Here is a 14,242-nt window from a genome sequence, read left to right on the forward strand (position 1 = left end):
CCCATTACATTTAGCCATGAGCACCCTCCCATGCCCTTGCTCCCGGGCCATGGCGTTACGTATCCGCCCACTGTTCCCCATGCATCTCACGATCCTTTCCCTCAGCCTCCCGAAGTCCGGGTGCCCTCCGGGCTTGTCACCTCGCTACCAGAGGGTGTAGCGGGGATTGTGGGCAGCTTTCTTGCTTTCCAAACAGACTTTTTGCCAGAGGGTGGCATTCATGCTGCTCCCCGGGGCTGAGGGCCCAGATGAGGGATTTCCTGCCGGCATCTAGCCCTCCTTCCCATTTCCACAGAGCCGTACCCGTGTGCCACAGGGAGCCGAGGACCAGGGGCATCTGGGCAGCTTCACCCCACCCTGGGGCATGGCAGTACCTTCTATGCTGCCATTGGCAGCACGGGCAAAAATCCACGAGAGCCTCTGGCCCTGTCTGCTAGTCGCCCTCGGCTGGCTAATCACCCTCGGCAAACCTGCACGCGCGGGCATATCTTCCCCTACTCAAGTGGCTCTTTAGACCGTGTCGGGATAGCCGATGGCTATTTGGGAACTCGCCGCATACACCCTGCAGCTTGCGGACCTGTACGGGGAAGCAGTCTTCCTCCGCTCCCAGGTTTCGGCATCCTTCCTGAGGTCCCGCATGGGAAAGGAGAAGGCATTCTGGGGAGTGGCCCTCGAGGACTACCCTCAGTGCCCTTCAAGAAGGAAGGTGGCTCCCAGACCCATAAGGTGCCTAATCATTATCACACCTGCCCTTTGCTTGTTGATGGCGAGTATGGCAACAGCTTAACCAGGCCTACATGTCAAATCTTGGCCACCGCATGAAAAGCACAGTGCCTCTCGCGCAAAAATGCCAAAGGGCAGCTGGCACCATACCGAATAGAGCCACCCCACTCGGTCTCACTCGCTGTGCGAGATTAGGTCACGCCAAGGAGATGGTTCAGAGAACTGACCCACTCATCATGCACGCGTGTGTGTGCCTGTGTCTCAGAAGCCAAGAAAAGGCAGAAAAGCGACAGATGCATTTCAACGGACCTAGCAGCTAGAGGAAACAAAAGGCTCAACAGGCACCTGAAGAGAAGCTTGTAAAAGAGACAGGGAAGATGTCTTGTATGTGACAAACCCCCTAAGGTACAGGGTGCTAAAAATGTCTGACCTGTTCCAAGTGTGCGGGGGGTTTGAAAAACAAACCACCGCCCGTACAAGCTCCTCCAAACATGCCTGACCGACACCTCTAAGCATCCTGTCCGACTGCTCAGGCCCTTCACCTGTAAACCGACCTACAAGGACAGGATCTGCAGAGATGCACACGTTTTACCCCTACACAATGCAAAAATGGGAGCCCAGCAACTCACAGTTATGAGACGGCAAGCAACACCTTTTTCTCCCCATTTGTTTGGACTCTGATCGGCCAGCCATCAAGGAAAAGGGCTTCCGAGCGATACAATTAAACAGGCTAAGACCTCACAGAATTTGTCAGCGAGGCACACGCTCCAGGAGAAGCAGAGAGACATCGCTGCTGCATCACACCTGGCTTAACCAGCGACGGGTCCTGCGTGATGCAGGCTGCCAGACTGGACCGGCTTCCTTCCCCAGCCTCGTGGAGAGAACGCTACCGCTGCTAAGCGTGTGCTAGGACTCTGTGGAGTAGTGCATTTTAGTTTGGGAAGGAGTCTTTTTTTGCCTTTCGGTTTTATAAGCTTGCTGGCGGTATTGTTATTAAAGCCTTTCTGCTACAGCTCAAAAACCTGCCCTCTCAGTGCAGCAGGCTCACACCCACCACAGCCTCGCAAGGCCTGGCGTATCCACTGCGACACTCACAGGTCTCCTGTCTCAGCTGTCCAGGGAGGCCGGGGAAGCCTACATCAGCAGCCACCCCACCAGCCCTACAAGAGGGAGGGAAAGCTACCTTTCGCTGCTCTGACAGTTTCTGCTCAGCCTGCTGTTTTGCAGCCCTCTACCACTGCCGAGCCTGCGTGGGGCAGCCCAGTCAGAGTTGGCCGCCCCGCTGGGCACGCCTCCTGCCCTAACGCGCTCCCGTTAGGCTGAGCTGCCGGCCCCACTTCTGCTGTTCTGATCCATCTTGCCCACAGGCTCCTACCATTCAGCTACGGTTCGTCCCACCTTTGCAGTCCCGTCACGCCCAGACACCTCCTCCCATCCCTCCACCAAGCCCTTGGGGCAAAAGACAGCAGGAGCGCTCCAGACGCTGGCTGAGGCTCCCGGCCCAGGGCCCTGCAGTCTCGCCCAGACTTCTCCACAGCAGGGGATTTCCTGTGGCATGCCACCCAGCTACGGCCCTCCTGTGCTTCCCCCAGGCCCAGGCAGTTCCCTGAGCCAAATGCCAACCGTTCCCCTACAAACAGACCCATTTACTTGTCGGCCTGCAGCTCCTTTTTGTCACAGCACTGCGCCAGCTTCTTGCGCTTCATCACCAGGAAGACAGAGCCAACCAGGACCGGCAGAAAGAGAAAGCAGCTCAGCAGCAGCCAGTTCCTCACGGCAGTTGTGTGGACCCTGTCGGCGATCTGACCTGCAAAGGAAACGATCATTACCGACAGCGCGGGTCCTGAACGTGCAGTCTCCCGGCTCCCACAGCCCCACCAGGGCAGGGCGCGGAGCTCCTAGGCCAGGGGACTGCAGCTCTGGGGCGGGCCATCCGCAATGGACGGGGCCCCCGCTGGCAAGTTCCAAGGCTGGTTTGCCTCTCGCCCCGCTGTCAGCTGAGGGCAGCCCCAGAGCTGGGCTCCTCCAGGTCTGCCTTCTACGCAGCCGGACCAGTTCTACTCAGGGCGGGCGCTGTAACCTTGACGCCACCCATTGCACGCAGGAGCTGGGAACACCAAGCTCTCCACACCTCACATTTCTCGCATGTTCAACCTGGTACAGGTACCCCTGCCAGCCTGCCTGCAAAAGCCCCGATGCACCCTAGCACACTCTAGCAACTCACACCGGGCAATGGCGCGCCAGGACCATCGTCACTGGGGTCACTGGCTGGGGAAGAGAGGCTACGTTTTGGCTGCACGCCGAGAGAGCGCACCAGTAATTCCCCAGTTGCTGTCACTGGGCATGGCTGCGACGGGCTCTGGCGGGCAGAAGAAAGGGGGGGCTGCCCTCCTTTTTCCCCTGCCACAGTTCAACAACAGGCTCTCTCGCCACGCTTTGCCCCCTAACGGGGTGTCTCGGCTGCCCCGTGGGACCCGTGTCAGGAAATTGCCCTGGGAAGCATTTCAGACATCAGTCTGGAAGGAAAAGGACCGTGTCCGGAATACTGACTGCTTCTGAAGTTGCTGTCAATGCTTCCCCCAAAGCCAGCTTTCGTCTTAACGGTGCAGTCGGGCGGCATCCAGCCAGAGTCGCAGTGACAGTTTCCTCTGTTGTTGCAGACCTGTGAGATGAGCGTGACAGAAGGGGGAACGAGGCGGCATGTCGCAGGCTGCCCGTGTTCCCCCAGCTCTGGGGCACTCCCGCCACCCATGCTTGCGGGCAATCCTTTTGCCATCCCTCCTCATCCCCGTCTCCAGTCTGCTAGCTGTGCACGAGACCTTCTCCGCATCCACATCACAGCTCAGGCCTCGAGGGCTCCCTGTGCCCACGTTTCTTGAGGTGCCGTGAAGAAGGCAGTGCGGGTTTGGAGCCAGAACCAATTCCAGGTGGTGCGCGGCTGCGCTCCTGGCCTCACAGACTGGCCCAAGGCTTGGGGCACCGCCCGCCAGAGAAACTCAACACCAACCAAAGGGTGCAGGCCTGTATCAGCATGGCACAGTGCTTCTCAGCCTAGGGGTGCCGGGAGTTCCTCCCACCCTGGCTAGGGAACCCGTGAAGCATCTGAGCTGCCTGGACAGTGGCTTTCGCCGTCTTTCACTGATGTCCACCACGCACCAGCTGCGTTGCCAGACTGCGCAGGCCAGGGGTCAGCCCACGCCTGCAACTCCCCAACGGGGTCACTCTCCACAGTAAGACACGTGCTGCTTGCACTCACCCCGCGATTGTTGCATTTGGTCTCTATGTCACAGTTGTAGCCCAGGACTGAAACGTCCACGCACTTCCGGTTCATGCAGATCTACAAGCCAGGCAGACCCCCGATTCCATGTTGCTAGAAATCACAGCCTGTGCTGTGCCCGTCCTTTTGGGGGCTGCGCCAAGACTTGGGGCCCTCTCCCTAGAGCCAACATCGCCCCACCACCGCCGGCTTGGGGCGTGGGTGTGAGAGTGATGGGGCACTGCCCCTGCTGCCAAAAGTGCACCCTTTCCTGGAGCACATGGCCACCGCTACACTGCCACGAGCCTTTGCTTACCTTCTTGTCCCCGCAGACGGTACCGTCGCTCACCGCCATGGGGTCCGTCTTGCCCAGGTCCTGCATGTAGTCCAGGGTGACACACAGGTGACTCTTAGCCCTGGCGTAGATGACAGCCGCTGTTGTCTTCACAAAGGGCTTCTTTAGCGGCAGCTCACACACTAGCTTCCCACAGAGGAAGTCACTGCCAAGGCATCAGAGGACGGGGACCGTGAGGCTTTCCACCCCCCCCACCCCCCGGTCATTGTCCTTGCGGTCCAAGCACATTGCCTTTTCCAGTCGCCAAGCCCTGCATGGGGCACCCCACCTGCCGTGTCTTCCCTGCCCTCCGCTGCACCCCTGGTGCCATGCAGGTGCATCCCCAGGCCAGGTGAATCCCAACTTCCTGGGGAACCACAGCTGTAGGAGGCAGTCCAGTTCCGCGAGACTCCAAGCAGCCCACACCCTGAGGTGGGGGGCAAGAGAATCAGGGAAGGATAGCAGCGCTCCCTGCCAGACCCTCCTAGAGGGTAGCTGCTCCAGGCCAGAGGATCCCAGCCAGAAATGCAGGATTGCCCTAGCCCTAGCCCTTCCCCTCAGCACCCTGCTGCTGCAGAAGACCCCAAGGGAGACCTGTGTTACGCTTCTCGGCCAGCTGGCAGCTGGTGGCTCCCCACCCTGGGACTTCTGAGTCACCAGACTGGGGAGGAGGGGTTGTTGCTACACAGGGTTGACAGCTGGGCTTCCACCAAGCCTGCCTGCCTTAGCCACCTCAGTGTGCTCCAAGCTCGCCCCTCGGACTCAGGCGTCTGTCCAACATGGGCTGCTTCCACCAGCACCGTTCTTTGGGGGCGGATCGTGCACCAGCACAGCTGCTTTTCATTTCATGTTTTTTTGTTCCCGCTCACCGAGGGAGATAAGGGACAGCTTGTGAAACAACACTGCCACATCCCTCAGCTTACCTCCCCTGCCCCAAGCACTACCCACTTGGGATGCCATTTCTACTAAGCCAAGGAGTGGCTGCCCTCGAGTCGCCACAAAGCACATTCGGGAGCCTAAGGAGAACTTTGCGGCATTCCCTGCCAGCACAGCATCGCCGACAAAGTAACCGGCAGAACGAAAGCCGTGCTCGTTCCGGTTTATGTGGCCACAGGAGAGGAGGGGACTAACTGTGCACGTCTCATCTCCTAATCACTTTCCCCGGCAGCAGAACACCAGGAAGGCAGGGAGCGCTGAGACCGCCCGGGGATTTCCACAGCACATGGACGTAGCAACTCTGCTGTCAGAGCACAGCCCCACCCGAGGCTGCAAACCCCACGGTGCCCGGCAACACCAGGTTGGTATCAACAGGCCGAAGGCCACCGGGCAGCGGGAGGTTCCCTACCCTGGCCCTTTCCCACCGCACTGCAATGGGCAGCTTCCCGCCAGCCCACTCCTGAAGCCATGCAGGGCCCAACACCCAGGTAAACAGCCCGGGCAGCCACTTTTCTGTCTGGCATGCAGCCCCGCTTGCACTCTGCAGGAGGCCATTCCCAGTCCAGCCACTCGTACCTCACCGGACAGCTCAGGTACCCCGTCGGCTGGGAGCCACAGTTCCCCATGCGGTCATTTTTGCTGTTAACTTCTTCGTAGCAAGCCAAAGGCGCACTTTTTGCCCCTGCAAACACAGAGACGGGAGTGCCACTTGCCAGAGACACACGGAAACCGGACACAGCAAGTGCTTACAGGCACACGTCGCCCATCCCAACCCAGAGCCCTTATCTGACCCTTCCTGCCAACGCTTGAGCCAGCTCTCTTCGAGGCCCTTCAGCTGCGGCGGACATGAGTCGGCATGCAATCTTCTCCCCGACTTGGCCCCAGATGCTGCCAGGGACCCGCCCCAGCCTAAGACTGCTCCTACCCAGACACCTTCACAAATGGGCTGTGAAAGCCAACAGTGTAGTACCAGGCTGCCTCCTCTTGCCAAAATACCACCGCTGCCACTGCCTGCCCAGCTCCCCAGGCTCCAGCACCTGCGGGACTCAGGGCCTGTGCAGACTGCAGGGAGCTGGCAAGCCCCACACTGCAGTTCCACCTTTTCCGCTGGCCTACTCTCTGCACCGCATCCAGGCCCCTGGCAGCGGCAATGTAGCTCGTGCGATTCAGCACCGGTGCGTGAGAAATGGTAGCTGGCTGCCAATGCAAGACACCGCCAGTACTCTACAAAGACCGGTCCCTCGCCAGGGGACCACGCTGGCTAGCGCCAAGGCAGGCGAGCATGGCTGGCCTGCACGCATAATTTGTCAAACTCAAGGAAGCCCAGCCCGGTGTCAAGGCCCCCGTGCCCTGGGACTCGTACGCGCCTGGGCCATCACACCGCAGGGACCTGACCAGATTTGGGGCGTCCCACTAAAAAGCCATTAGAGCCCAATCCTTTCACATGTCGGTCTCTCTTACCTCTCCCAAACACTTGGGTGCACTGCTTGTTGGCCAGCTGACACTTGCTTTTGTAACAGTAGCCAGACTGCCGCTTGCACGGGTGCCCATCCATTACCCAGAAGTCAGGTGGGCAGGCCGCAGAGGATCCATTGCAGTACTCCTGGAGATCGCACTCGCCATCCACGGTGCTCCGACATAACGTACCGTTGCGCAGGAACTGGCGGAGAGAAGCCACAGCACGGGGTCAGGGACTTCACCCACACAAGTGCCTGAGGACTGGAGATTTCATAGACATTAGGGCTGGAAGGGACCTCGGGAGATCATCGAGTCCAGCCCCCTGCCCAAAGGGCAGGAAGTCAGCTGGGGTCATAGGATCCCAGCAAGATAAGCATCCAATTTACTTTTGAAGGTGTTCAATGCAGGTGCTTGAACCACCGCCGCTGGCAGACTGTTCCAGACCTTGGGGGCTCGGACAGTAAAGAAATTCTTCCTTATGTCCAGCCTCAAACGGTCTTGCAGCAGTTTGTGACCGTTCGACCTCATCATCCCTTGGGGCGCTCTGGTGAACAAACGTTCCCCCAGATCCTGGTGGTCACCCCTGATAAACTTATAGGTGGCCATCAGATCACCCCTGAGCCTGCGCTTTTCCAGGCTAAAGAGTCCCATGGCTCTCAGCCTGTCATCGTAAGATCTGTTTTCCTGACCTCTGATCATGCACGTGGCTCTCCTCTGGACTCTCTCAAGCTTCTCCACATCCTTTTTGAATTGTGGAGCCCAAAACTGGACGCAGTACTCCAGCTGCGGCCTCACCAAGGCCGAGTACAAGGGGAGAATAATGTCCCAGGATCTGCTTGAGAAGCATCTATGGATGCAAGCCAGCGTTTTGGTCGCTTTACTAGCCGCAGCATCGCATTGCAGGCTCATGTTCATCTTGTGGTCAATGATGACCCCCAAGTCTCTTTCTTCTGTAGTGCTATCCAACGTAGCACTGCCGAGCCTATAAGGATGCTGCAGGTTTTTCCTCCCAAGGTGGAGAACCTTGCATTTTTCGGTGTTAAACACCATCAGGTTCTCGTCCGCCCATTTGCTGAGTTTGTCCAGGTCAGCCTGGATCACCCGCCTATCTTCTGGCGTGGATGCTTTGCCCCAAAGTTTGGTGTCATCGGCGAACTTGGCCAGTCCACTCCTGACTCCAATGTCCACATCATTAATGAAGATGTTGAACAAGATGGGTCCCAGGACAGAGCCTTGAGGGACCCCACTGGTCACAGGGCACCACGATGAGTGACTGCCATCGATTACAACCCTCTGGGTCCGACCACGGAGCCAGTTTCCCAGCCAGCGGATCATGGTGGAGCCAAGGCCACAACTGGCCAGTTTGGCCAAGAGGTGATCGTGGGATACCAGATCAAAGGCTTTTTTGAAGTCAAGATATATGACATCAATCTCTTCTCCCTCATCCAGGTGATAGGTCACCTGGTCGTAGAAGGAAATGAGATTGGTCAAACAAGACCTACCCGCAACAAACCCATACTGGCTATCCCTTAGGATGTTAGCCTGGGCCAGTCCATCAAGGATGGCCTCCTTAATAAACTTTTCTAAGATCTTCCCCAGGATAGAAGTCAGGCTAATGGGCCTGTAGTTAGCCGGATCCACTCTCCTCCCTTTCTTGAAGATCGGCACCACATTGGCCTTCTTCCAGTCTTTGGGCACTACACCAGAGCACCAGGAACTCTAAGATCTGTGCTAGGGGCTGGGCTATGATGCTCACCAGCTCCTTGAGTACCTTGGGGTGCAGATCGTCAGGGCCGGCTGACTTGAAGGTATCCAGCTTCTCAAGGTGTTCCTTCACGAGGTCAGCATTTATGGAGGGTAGGGGATCCCCATCACCCGGATCTCCCTGTCCCATAGCAGGCATGGGCGTCCCATGGGACTGATGAAAGACTGACGCAAAGTACCTATTTAATAGGTTGGCTTTTTCCTGGGCGTCAGTTGTCAGTTGCCCCTTCTGGTTTAGCAGGGGTCCAGCATCGCCCTTGCTTTTCCTCCAGCTCCCCACATATCTGAAAAAGGACTTTTTGTTGTCCTTGATGCTTGAAGCTAGTTGGAGTTCAGTTGCAGCCTTGGCTTTCCTGGTTTGCTCCCTGCAGGACCGGACCAGTGCAGGATAATCCTCCTTGGAGGTGAATCCCGTCCTCCATCTGGCGGTGGTTTGGCTGGCAGGGAGCAAGGACTCTGGAAAACTGGTTGGCTCCCTGTACAACTGCGCCACAGTTAGGACAGCTCCCGCTGGTTAGCGTACAAAACCCGGGCGGAGTTTCATATCAGCTCTGCTCCTTGCCCTCTAGGTCCCTAGGCCCATTTAAACCCCTGTGATGCACCTTCCCTCCGCACCACCCTGTGGCAATGAAAACTCCCTGCAACCTGGCCACGTTCTCATGGCGTCGACAACAAGGCTTTGTATGGCTTGCAGGCCTGCGTGAGCACACGCTGTGGCCTCTGCTTTCCACATTCCAGCAGAGCAGGAAAAACTGACAGCGTGCATGCACGGCCCCACTGCCGTACACCACAACAGACCATGCGCGTCTGAACCACAAAGCATGTGCGGCACAGAGATTGCGGTCGAGACAGCCGCAGGCCACGACCGCCCAGAGCACCCCGCTTACCTGGCAGTTGGAGCAGCAGACCCCAGTGGAACATTTGATGTTGCTTTTGAATCTGCAGGTGGGCTGGCAGCACCGGTTCCTCTGACACTCCTGAAAGTCAATGGCAGAGGCCCGACTGAGTTTCCAACGCTAGAAAGAACGGTTGCGGGCAGCCACAAGAACCGCGCTGGCCATCGCAGAAAGGAAAGCACCGTATCGCACAGGTGCAGGCTCAGCCACTTGGAGCCTCTGGTAGGATAGCAGGGACACCAGCCATTCATGCCCCCGCCCTCTGCTGCCTGACACCCTCACGCCTTTCATAGATGTGGGGAGCACGTTTCGTCCATGGTGCCTCGTACGCCAGGGTCAAATCCCACCCCCGTTGGCACAGTCATACACTGGCGTGGCCAGAAGGGACCTGAGTAGGGCACATCCCCTGGGGCTGCCTGGGGAAAGAGCCGCCTGAAGGCCAGCCAGCAGGCAGGGCTGCAGGATAAGGCTGACACAGGCGATGCAAGGTGGAATACAGCCCAGGCCTTCTGGGACGCACCGTCCCCTAGCACAGCAGCAGAGTCTGCTGCCACCGAGGAGAGACCTGAGCCCCGCTTGCTCATCCCCACTATTAGCTCTTGGTCTGGCTTCTTCCCACAGCCATCAGCAGGCAAGCGGGAGGCAACACCTCCCACCCAGCCACAGCCGCCTCTCCTGCCACTTCCCGAAACACCTGGTGCCCTATGCTGCTGCACCCAGCTGGGCCGAGTCCAGAGGGAGGGTGAGAGAGTGCTGCCCTGGGGCCTTCCTTCAGACCTTCGGCCTTAGGACGGCTCTAGCCCCTCTGCCCACTACGGGCAGCGGCATCTTGGCCAAACCGCCCATGTGCCGTTCCGACCCGCTCCAATGACCTCCCAAGGTCCTGTTGCAACCCTGCTTTTCTCCAGTTTTATCCCCATTCTGTGCCTGGGACTGCCCGCTCACCTGTGATGAGCCGCAGTCGCACTCCTCCCCAGGCTCCACAACTTTGTTGCCGCAGACGGGCGCCCGGTATGACACGTTCATGTGCGGCCTGTTCAGAAGGCAGCGTCCATCCTCGGTCGCCAGGAACCTCACCAAGTCTCTGATGCTGCAGGCGCTGAAGGCCTTGGGGCCGTGGGCACCTCTGACAAACAGGGAAGACAGCTGGCATTAAACCCCCAAAATGCTCACAGGTGGCACTGCCTGTAACAACTACGCTCTCCTGATCCTGTGGCTTTCACGTGAACTGTCTGTCCACCACATGGGGCCAGAGCCAGACTAACGGGCACCCCAGGCGGAGCGCATCCCACGTGCACGGGACACGGCAGCAGGGCCATCTTTTCTGCGTCACGCTCCCGTGCAGCCCTGGGCCTCAAGAGAGCACCTCTGGGGCAAGAGAGCAGGGCCGCTCCCTCAGGTGAGCAATCCTCTGCTCTGCTGCGGAGACCCCATGTGCTGACGCTGAAGACACGTGAGCTTGGTCAGCAGGGCTGTTGCTGATGACACCAGAGCCGTGCTCTGACCTGGCAGCAGTCAGGCGCCAGGGCAGTGCTTGTTTTGGGTCAGGAACAAATGGGGCAGGAGTCCGACCCAGGACAAGGGGGCACAAGACCGCACCTACAGGGACACTCACACCTACGTGGTTACATACAGGCCCACCCACAGAACCCCAGCCTGGCAAGGTGCATCCTTACACTGCGCCGGGGTGCATGAGGCAGGTGGCTCCCGCGCAGCGACAGGTCCTGGGGTCCTCGAGGGTCATTCCCAGGCTCAGCCCCAGCAGCTGAGCCACAACGACTGAAAAGGTCTCCAGGGTCACTGCTCTCTGGTACTGTGGCAAGGGGACATAGCCGGCGCATTGTGGAGGCAGGAAGGCAGGCTCCTGGGCTTGCCAGGGCTGCTCTGCTCCCCGCCGTGGCCAACAGTCGCCGACAACACAGCTACCCCAACCCCACCCCTGCAGTACGAGGGCCTGGCGGACAGGCCAAACTCCGTCTGGAGGCAGGGATCGCTCCGTGCCAGCTGCACGGTGGCAACACTGCCCAATGGTCAGCGCAGCCCATTTGCACTTGTGTCCCAAGCGGGGGTCCCGAGGTGATGCAGTGCTGTCCCCACCTCACTGCCCCCCGCTGCCCTGCAGACACTTTGCCCCCACTGTGCCCGGATACAGCCTCCCCTCCCTGGTGCAGTAGCCGGGGCTCGTGCCGAGGCGCTGCAGGGCCAGGGGCACCCGTTGCCCTCCTGCAGGCTGCTCTGGGCACCTACCAGGGCCACCCCTCCTGAGTAGTTGCGCAGACACAGCTGCCCTGCAAAGGAGGCCCCCACGTACTCTGGCTGCTCCTGGGACCTGCGACACACAGAGAGGCCCCGGGTCTCACCATGTTCTCGCTGGCCGGCCAGCCAGGAGCAGGCTGCTGGGATCTGGAGTGCACAACCCCCCGCTCCCTCGTCTTACACCAACAGGTAGGTGAGGTCGTGCAGCCGCAGCGGGCGATGCAGGCTCTTCCACTGTAGAAACCTCCGCAGCAACTCAGGGGCTTCCCCTGCCATTGCCATCTGGTCCTCATCCACCCACAGCTCCAGGGATGACAGGACGACAGTCACATTGAGAGGGGCAAACACCTGCCAGGGCAACACAGGACGGGCCCGGTCACTGGACACTGGGGCTGGGTGACCACTGGGAGAAGCAAAGCACCAACACACAGAAAAACCATGCGTGGCAAACGACAACACCCCATGGGAGGGTTCCTTGGGGGGCCCGACAACTACACCTCATCCGTCCAACACCTGTTCAGTCCCAGAGGGAGCCAGGCGGTTCAAAGTGGCTCCTCCCTGCCCATGGTAACAAGCCCTGCCAACTACCGGCCCCCCAGCTTTCGAAAGAGCCTGGCCAGTGCTCAGCCCTAGAAATCAGGAGCAGGCCAGCCCCATTAGCTGTGCAACACCTGCGGGAGGCGCAGCTGCCCCCTGGCCCGGTGCAGGTCCCTTCCCTCTGAGCTGCTCCAGCTCCGAGCACAGCAGCAGGTTCACAGCAGACTCAGGACCAGAGTCCCTCAGGCCTGGCGCTTGGGCCCTGCTCCCAGGCCCGTGCCACCCCACAGCAACCCCTGCAGAGAGTCTGTTTCCCCCAGGAGTAGGCAAGGCCGAGGGGCAGCAACTCACACTGTTGACAAAGCCGAGGAGCTGCACGACCTTCTCCGTCACCACCTCCTTGTCCGAGCCCATATAGTCATACTGTGACACAGAACGCAGCGTATCACTGCAGCACTGTACTCCCCGGGGACACAGCACTGCAGCAAAGGGAGCACTCAACCTTCACACACACCCAGGGGTTGTCCTTGCCATACCGCGCCTTCCCCCAGGCCTCCCCCACATCTCTGCACCTCTGCAAAACAGATGGGGCAGGCACTGAACAGGGACGTGTCCAAACTGGCCGCGGGCTCCACGGCCGGAAAGCCGGTCCTCCCCCATGACCGTGCCCCAGGTAGCTGACTCTCCAACACGAGCAGCTACGCTTTTCCACTCAGGACAATCCCGTCAAAGCTTCAGTACTCACTAGAGCCTTAGCCACAACCACATGCATTTCCACGTATCTGGGGGATTTGCTGAGGCTGTGCATTGGCTTGAAAGGAGAAAGGAAAACAAAAGATCTCTGCTGCACACCCTGCGCTCACTCCTGACCATGCTCCTCGGGCAGGCTTGCCCCTGCTCACCTCCCGCGCTACTTGGTGACAGCAGGACTCGCAAGAGGCCACGGCATCACAAACCTGCCAGCAACCCCAAGGGCTGGACTGCACTTGGCCCCATGGACACTTAGGACAGGATTTCATCATGGGCAACAGGATTTCATGATGGGCGTTCCAGTGCTTCCAGACCTGAGGCTTCTTGAATAGCAACCCCCCACCTCGAGGCCAGAAAGCCCTGGAAGGGACAGGCCCTTCTCCAGCTCTCCTAGTGCAGGGGGGGGTCCAGGTTTGATAATCTCATGTCACATTTCTGTGCAGTCACAGCCTGCTTTGCCCGCCTCACAGGAGGCAAAACCTTGGGCAGAAGGCCTCAAGCACCTCACCCACTTGGACTGAATTTCCCCCCTGCCCCGAGGCTGCCCCAGCCTTGTCCTGCCGCGGCTCCTCGTTGGGGTGGCTCAGTGCCCCATCAGGCACACCGTGCTTCTCACTGTGCTGCTCCCCAACCCTTGTTTTCCTGCGATGCACAGGTTCTGCACAGGCAGCCAGCAACCCCGAGCTGCTGTCTTCCACGCATGCACTTGTCTCACCCCAGCTGCCAGAGAGGGGCACCGGCACCCAGCTGCTGAAGGACATCCCACACTGCGGGGTAGGGTGGGAGACACAGGCCGAGGGACTGGGCTGCAGCCTCAGGTACAGGAACTGTCATCGCAGCAGGGACTGTTCCCTAGCACCCGCACCGTTCCTACAGACTGCAGCAACCAAGTCTACCCCCGAATGCTTCACACGGGCATTTGCAGAGCTGATTGGCTATGACACTTGCTCTCACCGAGAACATCACTTACTATATCGTCTCTTCCTGTGTTTGGCTGAAGCACGACTCCTCCGTCCCCTGAAAGAGTGTCGTTCTCCACAAAGAGCTGACTCTCAACGTCCTCATTCCAGGTCCGATACATCAGGTGCTGGAACCCAGGTGCCGAGTCCAAGGGCTCGATGCCATAGGTGATGTTCTCCACCTGCAGCACCCCCCTGAGAGGGAAGAGGTGATCACAAGTGAGCAGCAAGAAACGGTAGCCCGTTGCATGTGAACCACACAACGAGGGCGCTCAGGTAGAGGAGAGGCACCTACCTCAGTCCGGCACAGGTGCTGAGAGTCGCAACTGAACTGGGGAAGCCAGCAACGTATCCTCTGTAGAAGCAGTCACGC

General features: G+C 59.2%; 1 protein-coding gene across 11 annotated transcripts in view; it reads right to left on the bottom strand.

Moving 5' to 3' along the window:
* The window catches only part of LOC149862267 (disintegrin and metalloproteinase domain-containing protein 18-like), a 39,566-nt gene that overhangs the window by 22,538 nt on the left and 2,786 nt on the right, over positions 1-14,242 (bottom strand). For 6 of the 11 annotated variants that reach the window (XR_016443352.1, XM_090056047.1, XM_090056046.1 and 3 more), the window contains 15 exons: positions 14,165-14,241; positions 13,881-14,064; positions 12,906-12,971; positions 12,512-12,583; positions 11,805-11,971; positions 11,615-11,696; positions 11,044-11,180; positions 10,313-10,493; positions 9,359-9,448; positions 6,711-6,909; positions 5,826-5,931; positions 4,296-4,479; positions 3,980-4,060; positions 3,274-3,385; positions 2,374-2,530 (listed from right to left, as the gene is read on the bottom strand). Coding sequence is in view for 10 of the 11 variants with exons in the window: in XM_090056047.1 (XP_089912173.1) it covers positions 2,374-2,530; positions 3,274-3,385; positions 3,980-4,060; positions 4,296-4,479; positions 5,826-5,931; positions 6,711-6,909; positions 9,359-9,448; positions 10,313-10,493; positions 11,044-11,180; positions 11,615-11,696; positions 11,805-11,971; positions 12,512-12,583; positions 12,906-12,971; positions 13,881-14,064; positions 14,165-14,241 (1,895 nt within the window). In the remaining variant the exon portion in view is untranslated. Of the gene's footprint in view, positions 1-2,365; positions 2,531-3,273; positions 3,386-3,979; positions 4,061-4,295; positions 4,480-5,825; positions 5,932-6,710; positions 6,910-9,358; positions 9,449-10,312; positions 10,494-11,043; positions 11,181-11,614; positions 11,697-11,804; positions 11,972-12,511; positions 12,584-12,905; positions 12,972-13,880; positions 14,065-14,164; position 14,242 lie in introns of all 11 variants that reach the window. The other 5 variants (XM_090056049.1, XM_090056048.1, XM_090056051.1 and 2 more) reach the window with 4 other exon arrangements.

The sequence above is a fragment of the Crocodylus siamensis genome, chromosome 6 (genome assembly GCF_052110815.1).
Source record: "Crocodylus siamensis isolate JL-2025a chromosome 6, ASM5211081v1, whole genome shotgun sequence".
Lineage (NCBI taxonomy): Eukaryota > Metazoa > Chordata > Crocodylia > Crocodylidae > Crocodylus > Crocodylus siamensis.